Below are 15,623 nucleotides of genomic sequence, written 5' to 3'. Positions count from 1 at the left end.
GGGCTTACCTTCCTGCCAAGCTTTGGAGACCCGCTCTGAGCTCATTCGGCACGAGAGGTCCCATACTGGGGAGAGGCCTTACCGGTGCGCCGATTGCGGGAGAAGCTTCTGCCAGAGTTCGCAGCTTATCACTCACCGGAGGATCCACACCGGAGAGAAACCCTTTAAATGCCTTGAGTGTGGGAAGGTCTTTAGCCAGAGCTCACACCTTCACGGACACCAGAGAATTCACGCCATTGAGAAGCCGTATAAGTGCGCCGATTGTGGGAAAACCTTCAGCGGGAGGTCCCACCTCAATCGGCACCAGAGAATCCACACCGGGGAGAAGCTATTCAAGTGTTTGGTGTGTGGGAAAAGCTTCTGCATGAACTCCGACCTCATCGCACATGAGAGGATCCATTCTGGGCACAAACCGTACAAATGCCCCGAGTGCGGAAAGGGCTTCAGTCAGAAGCAGCACTTGACCAGCCACCAGAGGACCCATACGGGGGAAAAACCGTACGTTTGCTCGCACTGCGGGAAAGGCTTCAGCGTGAGCTCCAACCTCAATACTCACGAGCGCACCCACACGGGCGTGAGGCCCTTCCGATGCTCCGACTGCGGGAAAAGTTTCAGCCAGAAATCCCACCTTGTTGGCCATCAGAGAATCCACACTGGGGAGAAACCTTACTTGTGCATCAATTGCGGCAAAAGCTTTGGCTCAAGCTCAAACCTTATGGCGCACATGAGGATCCACAGTGGAGAGAAAGCCTAGCACAGTGCCCAACATGGCTCAAAACAGTTGGATGAACAATTTTAATCCTCTCTCTCACCTATCTCCTTTGGTATTTATTTGCCAACGTTCCCATTTAGATGCTACCTAGAGTTTTTGGAAATATTAAGAAACAAGATGTGATATTATTGACAGGACAAGCACAAAATATTTTGCTGCTTGAGGCAAAAGACAAGGAAATACATTCTCCTCCATCCATTGCCTGGACTGGTAGCTGAATCTGACTTCAACCCTAAGGGTGGATTTGGGTCCTTTGCCTCACCTGAGACTCTAGGATGATTGTGTATGTATGTGTGTGTCTTTCTCACACACAAACCTCTGTCAACAAGAAGAGGGTAACAATTAAAATGTTGGGAGGAAAAGGTAAGAGGCTGAATGTGCATTTGCCACCCGAGGCCACTGTCTCACTCCGCCTCATGGCAAGGCTGAGTATTGTTTGGCATGTTGATACATAACTGTTGCAGATTGTTAAGGCAATAAAGCTGTTAATTGAAGAGATGACTCCTTCCCCTCCTTGACACATGCAATGCGCATCTGGTTCTTTAGCTGAGGAACCGAGAACCTCAGGACCTTATGGCCACTGCATTTTCTAAAAATAACAAAAATCCAAGTACTGCACACCCCTTCACCTCAGCTATTAGCATTGTCATGCAGCTAAATGTACTACATTAAAATGCTATGTCTCCAAATCTAGCACAAAAGTGCTTTGAATGAGTTTTGAATGAGATTTTCCTGCTTCTTGCAGGGGGTTGAACTGGATGGCCTGAGAGGTCTCTTCCAACTCTACGATTCTATGTTTCTATAACAGGATTTGATAGTCACCAATTTGAAACTGAAATAACCCGAACACATACAGATACAGGAGATGTGCTTTCAGTGCCAGTTGATGAGCCTGAGTATTATTGACTGTTTTTTCAAGGAAATGTTCCAAATTCAGATCCTGATATTTTGTGATGGGATTGAACTAGTACATTTTATTGTACTGCTAGACTGGACAAGCTCCAGAGCTTGGGAGAAATGAAAGCCAATTCCGAGTGTCTTTGGACCACCACAGCTGTCATTTTGGTGATACTCCAAATAGGACTAGTCCAGTGGTTCTCAACCTGTGGGTCCTCTGATGTTTTGACCTTCAGCTCCTAGAAATCCTAACTGCTGGGTCAACTGGCTGGGATTTCTGGGAGTTGTAGGCCAAAACACCTGGGGACCGACAGGTTGAGAACCACTGGACTAGACAGTAAGTGGATCCTTCATGTTTGCCTAACTGCTATATTCTGGGTAAGGTCAACAAATAACTGAAGCTGAACCTAGTGACTTGATGCTGTTGCTGTCCATATAACACCATGTAATTTGGAGAAAGGTGTAGCTAACATTATTTGGTAAGTCTTTGGTGAGTCCTATTGCATTCCTTCTAGTTCCTTTAAATAAAAAAAGAAATTACAAAAAATCCGGGGTGAGGGGGATGAGGGACACTCCATACGAAACACAGCAATTTTGCTGTCCATATCCTCTAACTCCAAACTCATGGAGCAAAAATGGCAGAGATGTCCCATCATGTCTGGGTTCATTTTTAAGATATGTCATTCCTGATACAAATCCTGCCAGGCCAACTAAGAAAAGGGAAAGCTACCTTTCTAGCTTGAGGGGAGCCCTGAAAGCTCTCCAGAAGTGAGGGATTGTGTCAACATGAGGGATTGTGTCAACATGAGACAATCATTTTTATAAAACAGAGAGAAAGGCTTTGTAGTCAAGGCACCAGTCCTCACATCCTAACATTGCCCTTTCTGAACAGGAAACCCATTCCCTCTTAATCTAGGCATGTATGGAAAGATTCTGACTCTTAATTATCTATTAAATGCCATAATTTGGGCCAAATTGTTTAAATCCCCCCAAAACAGGGACCCTGATCATTATGGAGACATAACTGCCAAACACTCAGACTTGACTACTTCAAAAAAGCAGAGAAATAGCCATGCCAGGTTCTCTCTGGGTCTCAATCATGAAAGAAAAGTGGGGTATAAATATAAAAAATAATAATACAATAGACTCCCCATTAACCGGAACTTAAGCAACCAGCCAAAAAATATATCAAAGAAACAATATTTCAATAAAAATTCAAAAGACGTTTTATTATAATAAAACTGTTTAACATTAAGATAAAATTGTCTTTATTAATCTTAATTTGCTTTGTAATTGTAGTGCTTCAATATTAATATCAAATCAATACAGAATTTATTGTATGTATAGCATGGGGATAATATGTGTTAGGCCTATTTTTAGCAGTAACTCTCTAGCAACAAGAAACTCTGTTTATATAGGTGCTGGTTAACTGAAAGTCTTCTGAAATTGTTTTTTAGAAACTGCAATGCTGAGACATGACCAAAATTGAGTTTATTTTTGTTTAACACAAAAGAAAAGCAAGAAACTATGGTTTCCCTCGCTCACTGGGAGAAAGACTGTATGTGGGAGAATTCAGAATCTACTTAAGGCCTCCTCTAAACTGGATTTTTTTTTAAAAAAAAGATGCAACTTTTCTAACCGTAACTTATCAACACGCAAGCAATATTCAAGGATTGTGGTTTTGAGGCCTCCTTCTGTTCCGTATCCTGGCAATCAGCGCCCGCCGGCTGAACCCAAGGCGGGAGGAAGAGAGGCCCGTTGGACGTGGGGGCCACCTGTGCCGCATGGACGCTGGGGGCCCCGCCACGGGAGCAGAGGGCTGATGCCGCACAAGGAGCTCCAAAAGTTCAGTCTGGCGGTTCATGATGCTGATGATCCGTTCCGTTCCCGCCCGGTGCCTTTCGCGGTCCTCCAGGTCTGCGCGGGCATAATCTTCGAGGGCCCAAAAGATCTTCTCGGTGGCCATCTCCATCCGCCGGTCGGCCGCCGTTGCCAGGTCCAGGGCCATGTCGCTCCGGGTCTTCTTGTGCCGGTTTCTGAGGTGGACGAGGCGCTCGGCGGCTGAGTGGCCTGTAGGCCCCGGCACAGGACTCGGGGAAGGGCTCACGTGGACCTCTGGGAGTCAAAGGTTTGCCAGTGAGAAAGAATTGAGGAAATGAAAGATTATACAAGATTTGGCACAAGGAAGACGCTTCGACGGGGATGGGCAAACTTTGGCCCTCTAGGAATTTTGGGCTTCAACTCCCATAATTCCTAACAGCCGAAAGTCCCAACTCAACTAGACATACTGTTTGCTACATTTAAAAAAATTAGATGGACTAATTACAAAGCGAGGAGCAGGCTATAGGAACTGGTAATGACACTATTAATGAGACCAAATATCATACAAATGATGTTCTTAATGTGCTACTACAGCAAGGGTAGTGGCCATCAGCAAATCACACAAGACTAGCTGGAGGATATTGCAAGTGAAATAATATGGCTTAAAGGAATGGGAATTACCTGCTATGGAGCTGGTGGTGGCAGGGCTGCCAGGGAGACTTTGGGGAGCAGGGGACATGGGGACAGGCAGAGGATCCACTTCTGGAAAGGAAGGGAAATGCTTTCAGTTATGCAACATACCTTCCAAACAATACTTGTAATCAATTCATTCTCAGAGCTTCCCTCCTCCGGCAACCAATTACTATTGGTATAGCAATCAAAGTGATAGAAACAACCTTTCCATGGTACTTACATCATGTTCTACAATCCACTGAATGCACTTCTTGTTGAACTTTGTAGCCATGAATCAAGTGCCTGCCACTCTTTATTTTACTCCCACTCATTCCTTTTTTGTCATCTCTCTTTCTCTCTCTTTCTGATTTGGACAACATGCTTTGGGAGTCTTTTTGTGTGGTGAAATGTCCAGTTAGAAATATTTTTAAAAAAATACATTAATCATAAACAAAACTTTACTGAACCTAGTGACACTTTCCAGCAATGCACCAAATTATGTCCCTTTGTCATATACTACAAGGTCTACACTGCTAGTCGTGTGGACTGGGAATTCTGAGCGTTGTAGTCTAAAAAGCTCTGGGCTTACCTTCCTGCCAAGCTTTGGAGACGGGCTAGCCTTGGGATGGGAATAGTGGCTATCAAACTGCAAAGCTGTTTGCACTCTGGAGCCATAATAATTACAACAGGAACCCAACACGACCTAGGAATTATTATGTAAAAAGACAGGGATGGGATTGGGAGCGGCTATGGGATCATACTTTCTCCACCTGTCTGTAATGAAGGGTGGGAAAACTGCTTTTGCAGTTCTGTACATTCCTCCGTTCCTGCCATCTTACTTTCCCTAGCCGAAAAGAGGAACTATTTTTCCCCAGAAGCCTATAGGTGGAGCAGTTCACCTTTTCATTAGGTTGCATGCATCCCTTTACTATCTAACACAGTCATGAGCAAAATTCGGCCTTCCAGGTGTTTTGGACTTCCAACTCCCACAATTCCTAACAGCTGAATTTTGCCCATTCCTGATCTAACATCATAAACACTCATTTCTCAAAATCCAGAAGTATATTTTGACGACTTTTAATTTAAATTTTGTCAATTATTTAGGTAATCTTTTGGGGGATGGAAGGATCAGACAACCTCTGATGGTGCAAAAGACTGAAAACACAAAATTCCTTTTTTATGAACTAGTGGGAAGATCAATTCCTCTGCTGTTTTTATGCCTTTGTAAAGAAATGTAGTCAAGAAAGGAGCTAGGCCCCTGCTACACTGCCATATAAAATGTAATCCAGTTCAACGCAGATAACATGGATTATCTGCTTTGATAATCTGGATTATATGGCAGTGTAGAAAGGGCCTTAAATTCCCTTCTGGTCAGAACAAGGGTAAGCTCAGGCCTGGTTGGATGAAGATTGATGAACTCTACTGTCACCACCAAAGTTTTCTTTTGCAAACCAATTAAGTCTCTTAGGAGGCTAAAAGAAATCCAAATATTACCATAATTTTTAAGGACAAAAAAGAGCTTGAAGTGGTACAGAAAGCAACCCAATGAGGACCAAGCAAAGTGATCACCGAGGAAAACACTGGAAAATCAGGGGAAGTGCGAATGGAGTACTTTAAAAAAAAAAAAAAAGACACAGTTGCAAGTGGAAATGTAAGTCCTTCATAGATACCTCTGAGATCATGTATTTTTATGATTGCAGATTTAAAAATGTGTACATTTTACTCTTAAGCAAAAAAGTCTTTGGGGATGTTGTGGGGTGGGGGTTCTGCGCAATGTCCTGTGTTAGCATATACTATATAGCAGGCATGGGCAAACTCCATCCATCTGAGTGTTTTGGACTTCAGGTCCCACAATTCCTAACAGGCACTTAGGAATTGTGCACGTTGAAGTCCAAAACACCTGGAGGAACGAAGTTTGCCCATGCCTGTTATATAGTAAAGTATACTGGAGTTTGTAATGATGACAAATGAATTGTGTTCATATTAAACAATCAATATAATTTTTAAAAAGTTATCTGGGAAATATACATGACAGCTGCCTGGGTGTGGAAATTATCCTTTGTCACTGGAACCACACAAATGGGATACCCACCAACGACTGGCTGAGGAATGACGACTGGCTCCTGAATGGCATTTTCTACTTTGAACACAGCAGCACCAGAATCCACTGGATCGACAGGTTCAAGGGACAACGAAGAAGAGGGATCGCACTGGTCCTGGGTCTCGAAATGATCCTCGGACTCTTCAGGGGGTCCCTCCTTCTCTGGGGCATCTAGAGTGGAGTTGTCCCCTCCAGCCTCTTCTTGATAGATGAAATTCGGCATCCTCTCAGGAGGTGGTGGCGGAGGCGTCTCAAAAATACGGTCCAGCTCATCGTAGAAAGGGCAGGTCATGGGTTCTTTCCCCGCTAAGTTGTTTTCCTTGACCTTCTTGTAGTCCCGCCGCAGTGTTTTGGTTTTGGTTCGGCACTCCTGGGGGGTCCTCTCGTGCCCCTTCTTGGCCATCTCATTGGCAATGACCTGGAAGGTGTCAATGTTCCGGTGGCTGCTCTGCAGAACTTGCTGGATCCTTTGCTCCCCCCAAATCTCCAGCAGGTCCAGCACTTCACCATGGGACCAATTGGTGCCCCGGCGGCTCATTTTGTGGAAGTTGTGTATCGGTGTGATGGAGCCAACAACTACAGAAAAACAAAACAAGCAAAGAAAGTACTTGTAAGCCAGACATGAGCAAACTTTGGCCCTCTGGGTGTTTTGGACTTCAGCTCCCACAATTCCAAACATATAGAGTTGTTTTTCATTTTTAAAAGCACATACCAGGAATATTGTTTCCCTCCTAATGAACTTATTTTCCCTCTCAGAACTCTCCCTACTGGATGTGTCACCATTCAGGCACATCCAACCTGACAAGCGGCCCTTGGAAGTTGCCTATCCTGCTGCCTTACCGAATGAGGTAGCCTCCCTCTCCAGCCCTGCCTGGGCCTCCCTGAGGAGCTGCTGTTGCCGATCCAGCAAGACTTGTTCAGCCTCCAGAGAGTGGACATCCATGTCTTCAAATAGAACTGGCACCTGAGAAGATTATTAATAAAGACCTGTTTTACAGAAGCAATGAATATTTCCTGAATTAGAACTTGCATATCCCCCTCCTAGACATAATATTCAGTTTTCTCAGACTTTTTTCCACTCCCTGAGATCAAAAGGCCTTTCCAAGGCTGCTTACAACAACAACAGCAATGTAATACTTTATTTCTATCCCACCACCATCTCCCCGAAGGGACTCGGTGCGGCTCACAAAAGTACTCCAAAGTGCCGCACACATAAAATACACACTACATAAGCATATAAAATTGATGACAACATAAATTTACACAACACTTTTGCCTAAATAAATACATAAAATTTAATAAAATTTAAAATTCCGTAAAATGCAGCAATACCTGCGGATGAAAATGGCTGTCTTTAAATATCAGTCCAAAGGCAATACAATACAATAAGGCAGGCATGGGCAAACTTGGGCCCTCCAGATGTTTTAGACTTTAATTCCCACAATGCCTAACGCCTGTTAGGAATTATAGGAATTGAAGTCCAAAACACCTGAAGGGCCAAAGTTTGCCCATGCCTGCAATAAGGGGTGGGACCTCATGCAGTTTTCCAAATGTGGTCGGACTGCAATTCCTTGCCAGCAAGGTCAAGAGTGCCTTCAGCTCTGATCCCAGCACCTGGCTCCATCCAGAATGATTCTGAAACTGAATTAAGCCCTCGGGCTGAAAGATACACCTTCACCCTTCCACTCAAGAAGCTCTGATCAGTCTGCCAGATTTGCTTTGGCCCTCAGCCCCCTCGTTCTGTCCTGCCTGTGTCCCAGATTTCACCTGCTGCTCGCGGATCATGGCCTCCTGTTGCCTCAGCATGAATTCATTCGGCTGTTGGGGATTCGACCATCCCAGGAGCGGAGATTGGACCAGCTTCAGGTGGTCCCAGCACTGGGGCAGCTCCTCGTCGGGATCCTGCTTCCTCTGTTCTGGATCCGCCCACCCCAAGAGGTTCGTCAGACTCCTGGCCGGGACAATGTGGTGTGCTTTCAGCCCCCCGTCTTCTTTGTTGCCATCCTCCATTTTTATATGCTGCTGCACACTTTGGCACGGGATGCCCATTTTGGCCAATGTTGCTCGTTCGGCAGCCATTTGATCAATTCTGGCACGGCACTGGCCTTGTGGCAAAGCTCACTATCTTCTTCACAGCTGACCTCCCTCTTTTGCCTCATGCATGTGGGAAGTATTAGGCCTGAGTCGTTTCAATGATGCTATAAATTATTCCAGGTTTGAATAAGCAGGTATTGATATATTCAGAGAAAGGTTTTCCTGTTAGAAAGGAAGATAAACAAATGATATTGTACTGATGGTACCAAGAAAATAATTTTGCACATGTATATGATGTGCATTTAACCCCCAACTTTCACGGAGGTTAGGGCTGCAGGATCCCTGTGAAAGTGAAAAACCATGAATAAAGAAATTGCTACTCTTTTACCTGAGAGACACTCTTTAGGAAATTCTAACCCTTCCAGCATGACTGCATGGTCAACCTCTGCTGGAAACTGACAGAATCACAATGGAGGACCTAGAAATTCCTAGAAGGATGTTCTCATTAGGAATCTCAAGATCTTCCAGAGCATCCAGAGAAAGTTGACCACAGATATTCCAAAATCTGAAGAGAAAAAGCAAAATCCAAAGCACTTGTGGTCCCAAGCATTTCAGGTAACAAGTATAACGATGCACTGTGAAAGAGACCCAAGGGAAGGGGTCCCTTCAAAAAAGTCAAAGCCAGAAGGAGGGAGGCTCATATGGGAGGATACAGTCCTTCAGGAATTAAACTTGGAAAAGTGATTCCCTGCCTTATATTAATAGGACTGTTGGTCCATTGAGGTCAGTATTATCAGACGTGATTGACAGCAAGTTCTCTCTAGAATTTCGGGTAGGATTTTTCCCTGCCTAAAGATCCCTGGTGGTCTTCTCTCCAAGTAGCAATTGGGATAATGGAAGGAATAATAAAGTTCTCTAATAGGCTCTGTGAACTTAAAGCTGGCTAGTCTGAGTTCCTAGAGATAGATATTTCTTCACTCTGCCATATTTAATACAAGCATCCCTTTGTAGCCATACATTTTGCATCTATGCATTCAATCTATATTGAAAGAAAAAAATTCTAAAAGGTATTGCAAATAGCACTAATGATGTAGTTAAGGTAAGTGCACTAGAGAATTCTAGGTACTGCTATACATCAAACTGCAAAGCACATTATGCCACAAGATACCTTTATGGAAGTTATCAAATTGCCGTACAGTCATCCCTCCGGAATAGCAGTTTTGACATTTATGGATTTGATTAAAAAGTTCTCTCCAGGGTATTCAGTCATTCCTAAATTGCAGCCTTCCAGCTGTTAGTGCTTCCAACTCCCAGAAACCCTAGTCAGCTTGTTCAATGGTCAGGAATTCTGGGAGTTGGGGGAATGCAGTTTGAGAATGCCTGCTGTTAAGCCCTTCACTGGGACTCTATGGACAACTTCTTCCAGTGATGCTGAATAGCCAAGAGATTTCTAGAATCTCTCTACCCTCTAATATAATTCTCTTGACAGCTTCCAGTCAAACATAGAATTTATGCTGGAAGACCTAGAAATTTCCTAGAGATTAAAAAAAGAACGAGTTTGTCCATGCCTGGGATATACCCTTTGTCAGAGGCTTTCTTAATTGGGGTATGCTTGTATATAAGGAGATTCCACCTGAACATTAGTAAGAACTTCCTCAATGTGAGAGCTGTTCAGCAGTGGAACTCTCTGCCCTGGAGCGTGGTGGAGGCTCCTCCTTTGGGGGCTTTTAAACAGAGGCTGGATGGCCATCTGTCTGGGGTGCTTTGAATGCGATTTTCCTGCTTCTTGGCAGGGAATTGGACTGGCTGACCCACGAGGTCTCTTCCAACTCTATGATTCTATAATTCACACAAGTTGGGAGAAGCCACAATTCAAAAGAACAAAGTGGGAGAAGTAAACACACAGGAACAGAATCAAGAGATTTTTATGTGCGGGATTGGTGGATCACACACACCGACAAAATCTAATTATACCCCACGAAGTCTCATGAGACTTAAATAACTTCATCTTCCAATGAACAGAAATGAGAATATTTTTAAAATGTTCACTGTGAGGAGAAAGGAGCAGGTTTCTTTTCACCAGTTCCAGACTAAAAAAAGTAAGTAGGGAAGTCAGCGGAAAAAGGAAAGGGCGTCAGTATTAGATGGCATCAGCCCTTCTCCCTTTCAGCCATGTCAGTCTGCATTCACTTCCTTCGCTTTGCTATAGAAATTTCATCGAGATTCCCCCCTCCCCATAAAAAATAGTTCAGAGCTCACCTCTTCACACCTCTTTCCCCTTGCAAAGTGAATTGGGGGCTTGGTCTTGCCTCCCGTGAGAATCAGAGCTGCTAACCAAGAAATTCAAAAACAGGAATGCCTTCCCCGCCCCCAGCCGGAAAGAGTTTTCATACTTTAGCCATTTCCCACTCCGCTGGATGCCATTGCTCAGGGTCACTCTAGGCAAGCCTTACTCGATGGATTAACCCTATAGAGCTCCTATGTGGGTGGAAAAGAGAGAAGAGAAGAAGGAATCAGTCTCTCCAGGGTTTTTGAGGCTTTAATGGGAAAAAGTTTCTCCTTCCTGCTTAGTTCACACTGCAGCACTGTATTTTCCTTCATGTTACCACAGTGCTAGATTGCCACAGTTGCCACAGATGGATGGGCAAGTTTAAAGAGGACAAGATAAACATGATTTCCCCCCACATTTCGGAACATCTGTATTTGCTTGTAGGTACATAATGAGATATCTTGGAGTTGGGACTCAAGTCTAAAATACTAAATTTATTTAACTTTCATATACAAAAACCCAAAGGTACATTTATGCATAATAATTTTAATAATACTGTACAAGAAACAAGGTTTATGGACACTGAACCAACAGAAAGAAAAAGTGGCACACACTATCTCAGCCACTCATATGGACAATTTTGGATTTCAGAATTCTGGGTAATAAATGCTCAAACTGCACTTACTTACTTATTTATTTATTTTCCAACATTTGTATCCCGCCCTTCTCACCCGAAGGGACTCAGGGCGGCTTAGAATTGTTTATTTGTGGAATTCCTCTATTTACACCTTGCAAGTATTTTCAAAAGCTAAACTATTCAGGAGATTTTGAGGGTAGCTCATTTCATCCTAGAATATCAATGAACAAATGCAAATTGCTATCTACAAGGTTGGGTTCGGCCTTCCTGATCTTCTTACATAACCACCTATATATTTGTTGTTTCATATTAACTTTGAACAAGAATACGTTAAGTAATCTCTCCATCATCAACCTTGGCACCTCTAATAATATCAACAGTGCTCTATTCTTAATTTATAAAAACGGACAGTGTTTTGCCAACAATTTAGCAGCTGTAATTGTCTTGCCAGCTCCGTTTTGTTCCTTGCAGTCATGCCAAATATACTTTATGTGGGAATTGAGATTTGAAATTTTTTAAAGGTGTGGGCCAATCATGAGACTTAAATTCTTAAATCACATAGCACTTATTCTTAAATCACATAATCAGTAATGGTTATTGTTTTTGCCCTCTTCAGTTTTGCAGGAGGGGTTTAAACAAGCTCTATCTGCTAAATGCCAATGTTTATAACAGAAACATTTGTCACAGTCCAGATCTGTCCTTAAAGCATTAAGTGCATCTGAGGTTCCCTTAATATTACAGACATTAATTGAGGCTAACCAATTATTCAAATCAACTATTTATATACATAAATATCATCTATAAACAAATAAATATGACATGCAAGAACAAACAGAGAAATGCAATATCTAAGTCTGACTAATCAATGGCCATCAGTTTTAATATCTATAGCTAGTACAGTTATAGGTCCCCAACTACATCATATATACAGGAGAAATTGCTCTTTGGGGTGTATTGGTTGCCATAACTTCTACTCAAAAAACATTTTGGTCCCCATGTGAACTGCTCTGAGTCCCCTCGGAGAGATAGAAGCAGGTTATAAATAAAGTTTTATTATTATTGGGTTGTTGTATGTTTGTAATTACTGTTCCTCCTTTTATGCTTTTATTTCCTGCTTTGGTTATACAGTAGAGTCTCGCTTATCCAACACTCGCTTATCCAACGTTCTGGATTATCCAATGCATTTTTGTAGTCAATGTTTTCAATACATCATGATATTTTGGTGCTAAATTTGTAAATACAGTAATTACTACATAGCATTACTGCGTATTGAACTACTTTTTCTGTCAAATTTGGTGGCGGGGTATAAATAAAGTTTTATTATTATTATTATTATTAATTTGTAAAATCATAACCTAATTTGATGTGTAATAGGCTTTTTAGCATGCCTTTCAAATGCTATTTTAATAATCAATGCTTGATTTTTATACCTACTTTATGTACCTATATATTCGAGGACAGGTAATCATTTTTCAGGTGAAAAAGGCGTTGCGAGTGGAAAATGTTTGTAAAGTTGTGGTCTAAAGGAAAACATTTTGCTATAATATATAATGATGTATTGATGATATATTGATCTATAAAGGTATTAAGAATGCCTAGTGTATTCTGCACTACTGTGTGCTTTTTGTGAGCCTCTCTGAGTCCCTTCAGGGAGATGGTGGTGGGGTACAAATAAAGTTTATACGTATTCAAAGGTCAGGGACAGAACTTCTTTTCATATTACAGCTGCTTCTAATGTATTTTGGGCTCCTGAATTTTAAACACGCAAAAAATGTTCTTATTTAATTTATTAACTTAATTTTTATCCTGCCTTTCTCCAGATATAAGGAGAAATAAATAAAAATAAAAATGTCATGCCTGCACAATTTCAATGCTAATTCAATTCAGTCACACATTGCAACATAAAAACATTGAAGCTAGTGGTGAAAAAAAGTATAAATCTGAAGTTATATATGTTTGATTAACCATGCCAAATCCCTACAGATCTAGCATATAATTTTTAAAAGTTTTATGAAGCTCCGTTTTGTATGCCTGTAATATTAATATTATTATATTTATTTATATTCCACCTCTCTCCCCATGGGGACTCATGGAGGCTAACATCTATCCACACCTAACAGTTTAAAAAGAGCAATACAAAATTGAAAAAACAATAAAAATTATAAAATCACAGAGTTGGAAAAGACCAACCCCCCGCTAAGAAGCAGGAAAATCGCATTCAACAGATGGCCATCCAGCCCCAGTTTAAAAGCCTCCAAAGAAGGAGCCTTCACCAAACTCCGGGGAAGAGCTTTTTAGTGTCAGGGAGTGACTTGAGAAATTGAAAGTCACTTCTGGTGTGAGAGAATTGTTCGTCTGCAAGGACGTTGCCCAGGGAACACCCAGATGTTTTTGATTTTTTTCCCATCTGTGTGGGAGGCTTCTCTCATGTCCCCACATGGAGAGCTGGAGCTGACAGAGGGAGCTCACCCGCTCTCCCCCAATTCAAAATGCCGATCTATTGGTCAGCAGTCCTGCCAGCAGAAGGGTTTAACACTCTAAATGGGTTCCTGAGTCAACTCAAACACAAATGACCTCCTATATATACAATTGAAAATGAATCAGTTCAGTAAATAATATATCTGGCAAATTAATATACTGTTTAAATTCACAGTAATATCGAACACCATCAAATGGATAGTCCCATATACATAGAAATGCAGTCGGCGTTAAATTCACAGTAATAACAAGCAGCCTCAAATGGATAGTCCAATATACATTGAAGTGCAATCGGCGTTGTATATTCTATTGCCGAGAAGAGTAAGTTCGCCACGACCGGTTTCGGCCCTGCATCAGGCCTTCCTCTGGTGGTATAGTTCCAAATTTAACACTTGTTCTCCTTAGAGATACCTGTTTTTTACAGTGGAATGGGATACTCTGCTGTGTGTTAGGTTCTAATTGCAATTGTAAAAAACATTGTAAAAAAGCTTTTCTTTCATCCCTTCTTCTTATCCAATATTTTCACTTATCCAACGTTCTCCTGGCCTGTTTACGTTGAATATGCGAGTCTACTGTATTATATAAAATATAATAATAATAAAATTATAACATAAAATAGAATAATATAAAATAAAATAACAATAATAAAAGTATAACATAAAATATAATAATAATAATAATAATAATAATAATAATAATAGCAAAAATAAATAAAAATAAAGGCAACACGTGTCTTTTAATGAACGTCTGAACAGTGGCTGTCTCACGTGTCACGGAGAGGAACGTCCAACCAAATGTCTCTTCAAGGCCGCAATTGATTATATATGTATATGTTAAACATACACCTATCGCGCGATCAGCCCGCTTCAGAGCGTCCGCACCGACAGCTGAAAGACAAGGCCGGAGCCGGCGGGGTTTCCCAAGCGCCGCGGCAGGGCTAGAGGGCCGCGTTGCTAGGAGACCAGGAACGCGGAACAAGCGGCCGCCACAAAAACCGAGCGCGAGGCTTTGAAAGCCCCGCCGCGCTCGCGCCCAGCTTCATTCCTATTGGTGGGTTCTAAATGAACCAGCCTAGTGGGCCAATTAGCTTCCGAGGAGAGCGGCGCTTAGATTATTGGAAAGGGCCAATCGAGCCCCTTAAGTGCGCAAGCGCCAACTCTGGCAATGATGGCTTGCTTTTGAGGCTGCCGGGCGACATTCCGCCTCTGCTATTGGCTACAATTGGCTGGAGATGGCAACCAATCCCGAAACACGCAAGAATGACGTAATTGTTCTAGCGTAGACATGGGCCAGCTTGGGCCCTTCAGAGGTTTTGGACTTCAACTCCCACAATTCCTAGCGGCCTCAGGCTTAAGCGGCTGAGGGGGGAAAAGGAAAGGGCCTGAGGCCGCTAGGAATTGTGGGAGTTGAAGTCCAAAACCCCTGAAGGGCCCAAGTTGGCCCAGGCTCAAGTAATGTTTGACTTTGCAAGAAGCCCTCCAGACCTTTCAATAGGGAGCTTTTGCTAGGCTCTGACAGCTAACACCTCCAGACAAAGGATTCCCTCAGGCAGGAAGCAGCCAGGCCTTGAAGCTGGCAAGGCCATTAAATGCTAAACAAAGGAATTCCAGACAGGAAACAATCAGGGCCATTTTTTTATCGTGTCAGAATCAAAGAATCATAGAGTTGGAAGAAATCTCGCGGACCATCCAGTTCAACCCCATTCTGCCAAGAAGCAGGAAAATCGCATTCGAAACACCCCCAACAGATGACCGAGTGTCATCATAAAAGCCTTCAAAGAAGGAGCCTCCACCGAAATGAGGGTATAATTGTAATGTATTTGAAAACAAAGATTTTTTAAAAACGTATACTAAATGTTCTTTGACCAGTAGTTGGCCACTTGGAGTGCTTTTTGTGTTGCTGTAAGGTCTTCCATTGTACATGTGGCAGGGCTCAGACTGCA

At 42.5% G+C, this 15,623-nt stretch overlaps 2 protein-coding genes across 5 annotated transcripts in view; one reads left to right on the top strand and one right to left on the bottom strand.

Moving 5' to 3' along the window:
- The window catches only part of LOC134295840 (uncharacterized), a 50,593-nt gene extending 49,327 nt beyond the window's left edge, over positions 1-1,266 (top strand). The window contains exon 13 of the mRNA XM_062969299.1: positions 21-1,266. Coding sequence (XP_062825369.1) covers positions 21-754 — 734 coding nt within the window. The 3' untranslated portion in view covers positions 755-1,266. The remainder of the gene's footprint in view (positions 1-20) is intronic.
- Positions 1,267-2,871: 1,605 nt separating this feature from the next.
- Positions 2,872-14,678, bottom strand: LOC103280957 (uncharacterized). Of its 4 annotated transcripts, none has more exons than XM_008121422.2 (7): positions 14,449-14,672; positions 10,557-10,775; positions 8,031-8,519; positions 7,104-7,227; positions 6,255-6,839; positions 4,172-4,252; positions 2,872-3,784 (listed from the first exon to the last, which is right to left on the bottom strand). In XM_008121422.2, the coding sequence occupies exons 3-7, from the start codon at positions 8,340-8,342 to the stop codon at positions 3,336-3,338; spliced, it is 1,551 nt and encodes a 516-aa protein (XP_008119629.1). In that variant the 5' UTR covers positions 8,343-8,519; positions 10,557-10,775; positions 14,449-14,672; the 3' UTR covers positions 2,872-3,335. The 4 variants fall into 4 exon arrangements, with proteins under 4 accessions (XP_008119629.1, XP_008119628.1, XP_008119630.1 ...); XM_008121421.3 differs by having other exon boundaries at positions 14,525-14,672; XM_008121423.3 differs by lacking the exon at positions 10,557-10,775 and having other exon boundaries at positions 14,525-14,678.
- Positions 14,679-15,623: the final 945 nt, after the last annotated feature.

This window comes from Anolis carolinensis, chromosome 2 (genome assembly GCF_035594765.1).
Source record: "Anolis carolinensis isolate JA03-04 chromosome 2, rAnoCar3.1.pri, whole genome shotgun sequence".
NCBI classification, from domain to species: Eukaryota; Metazoa; Chordata; class Lepidosauria; order Squamata; family Dactyloidae; genus Anolis; species Anolis carolinensis.
The sequence above is the reverse complement of the archived record's forward strand: the minus strand, read 5'-3'. Positions and strand labels throughout refer to the sequence as shown.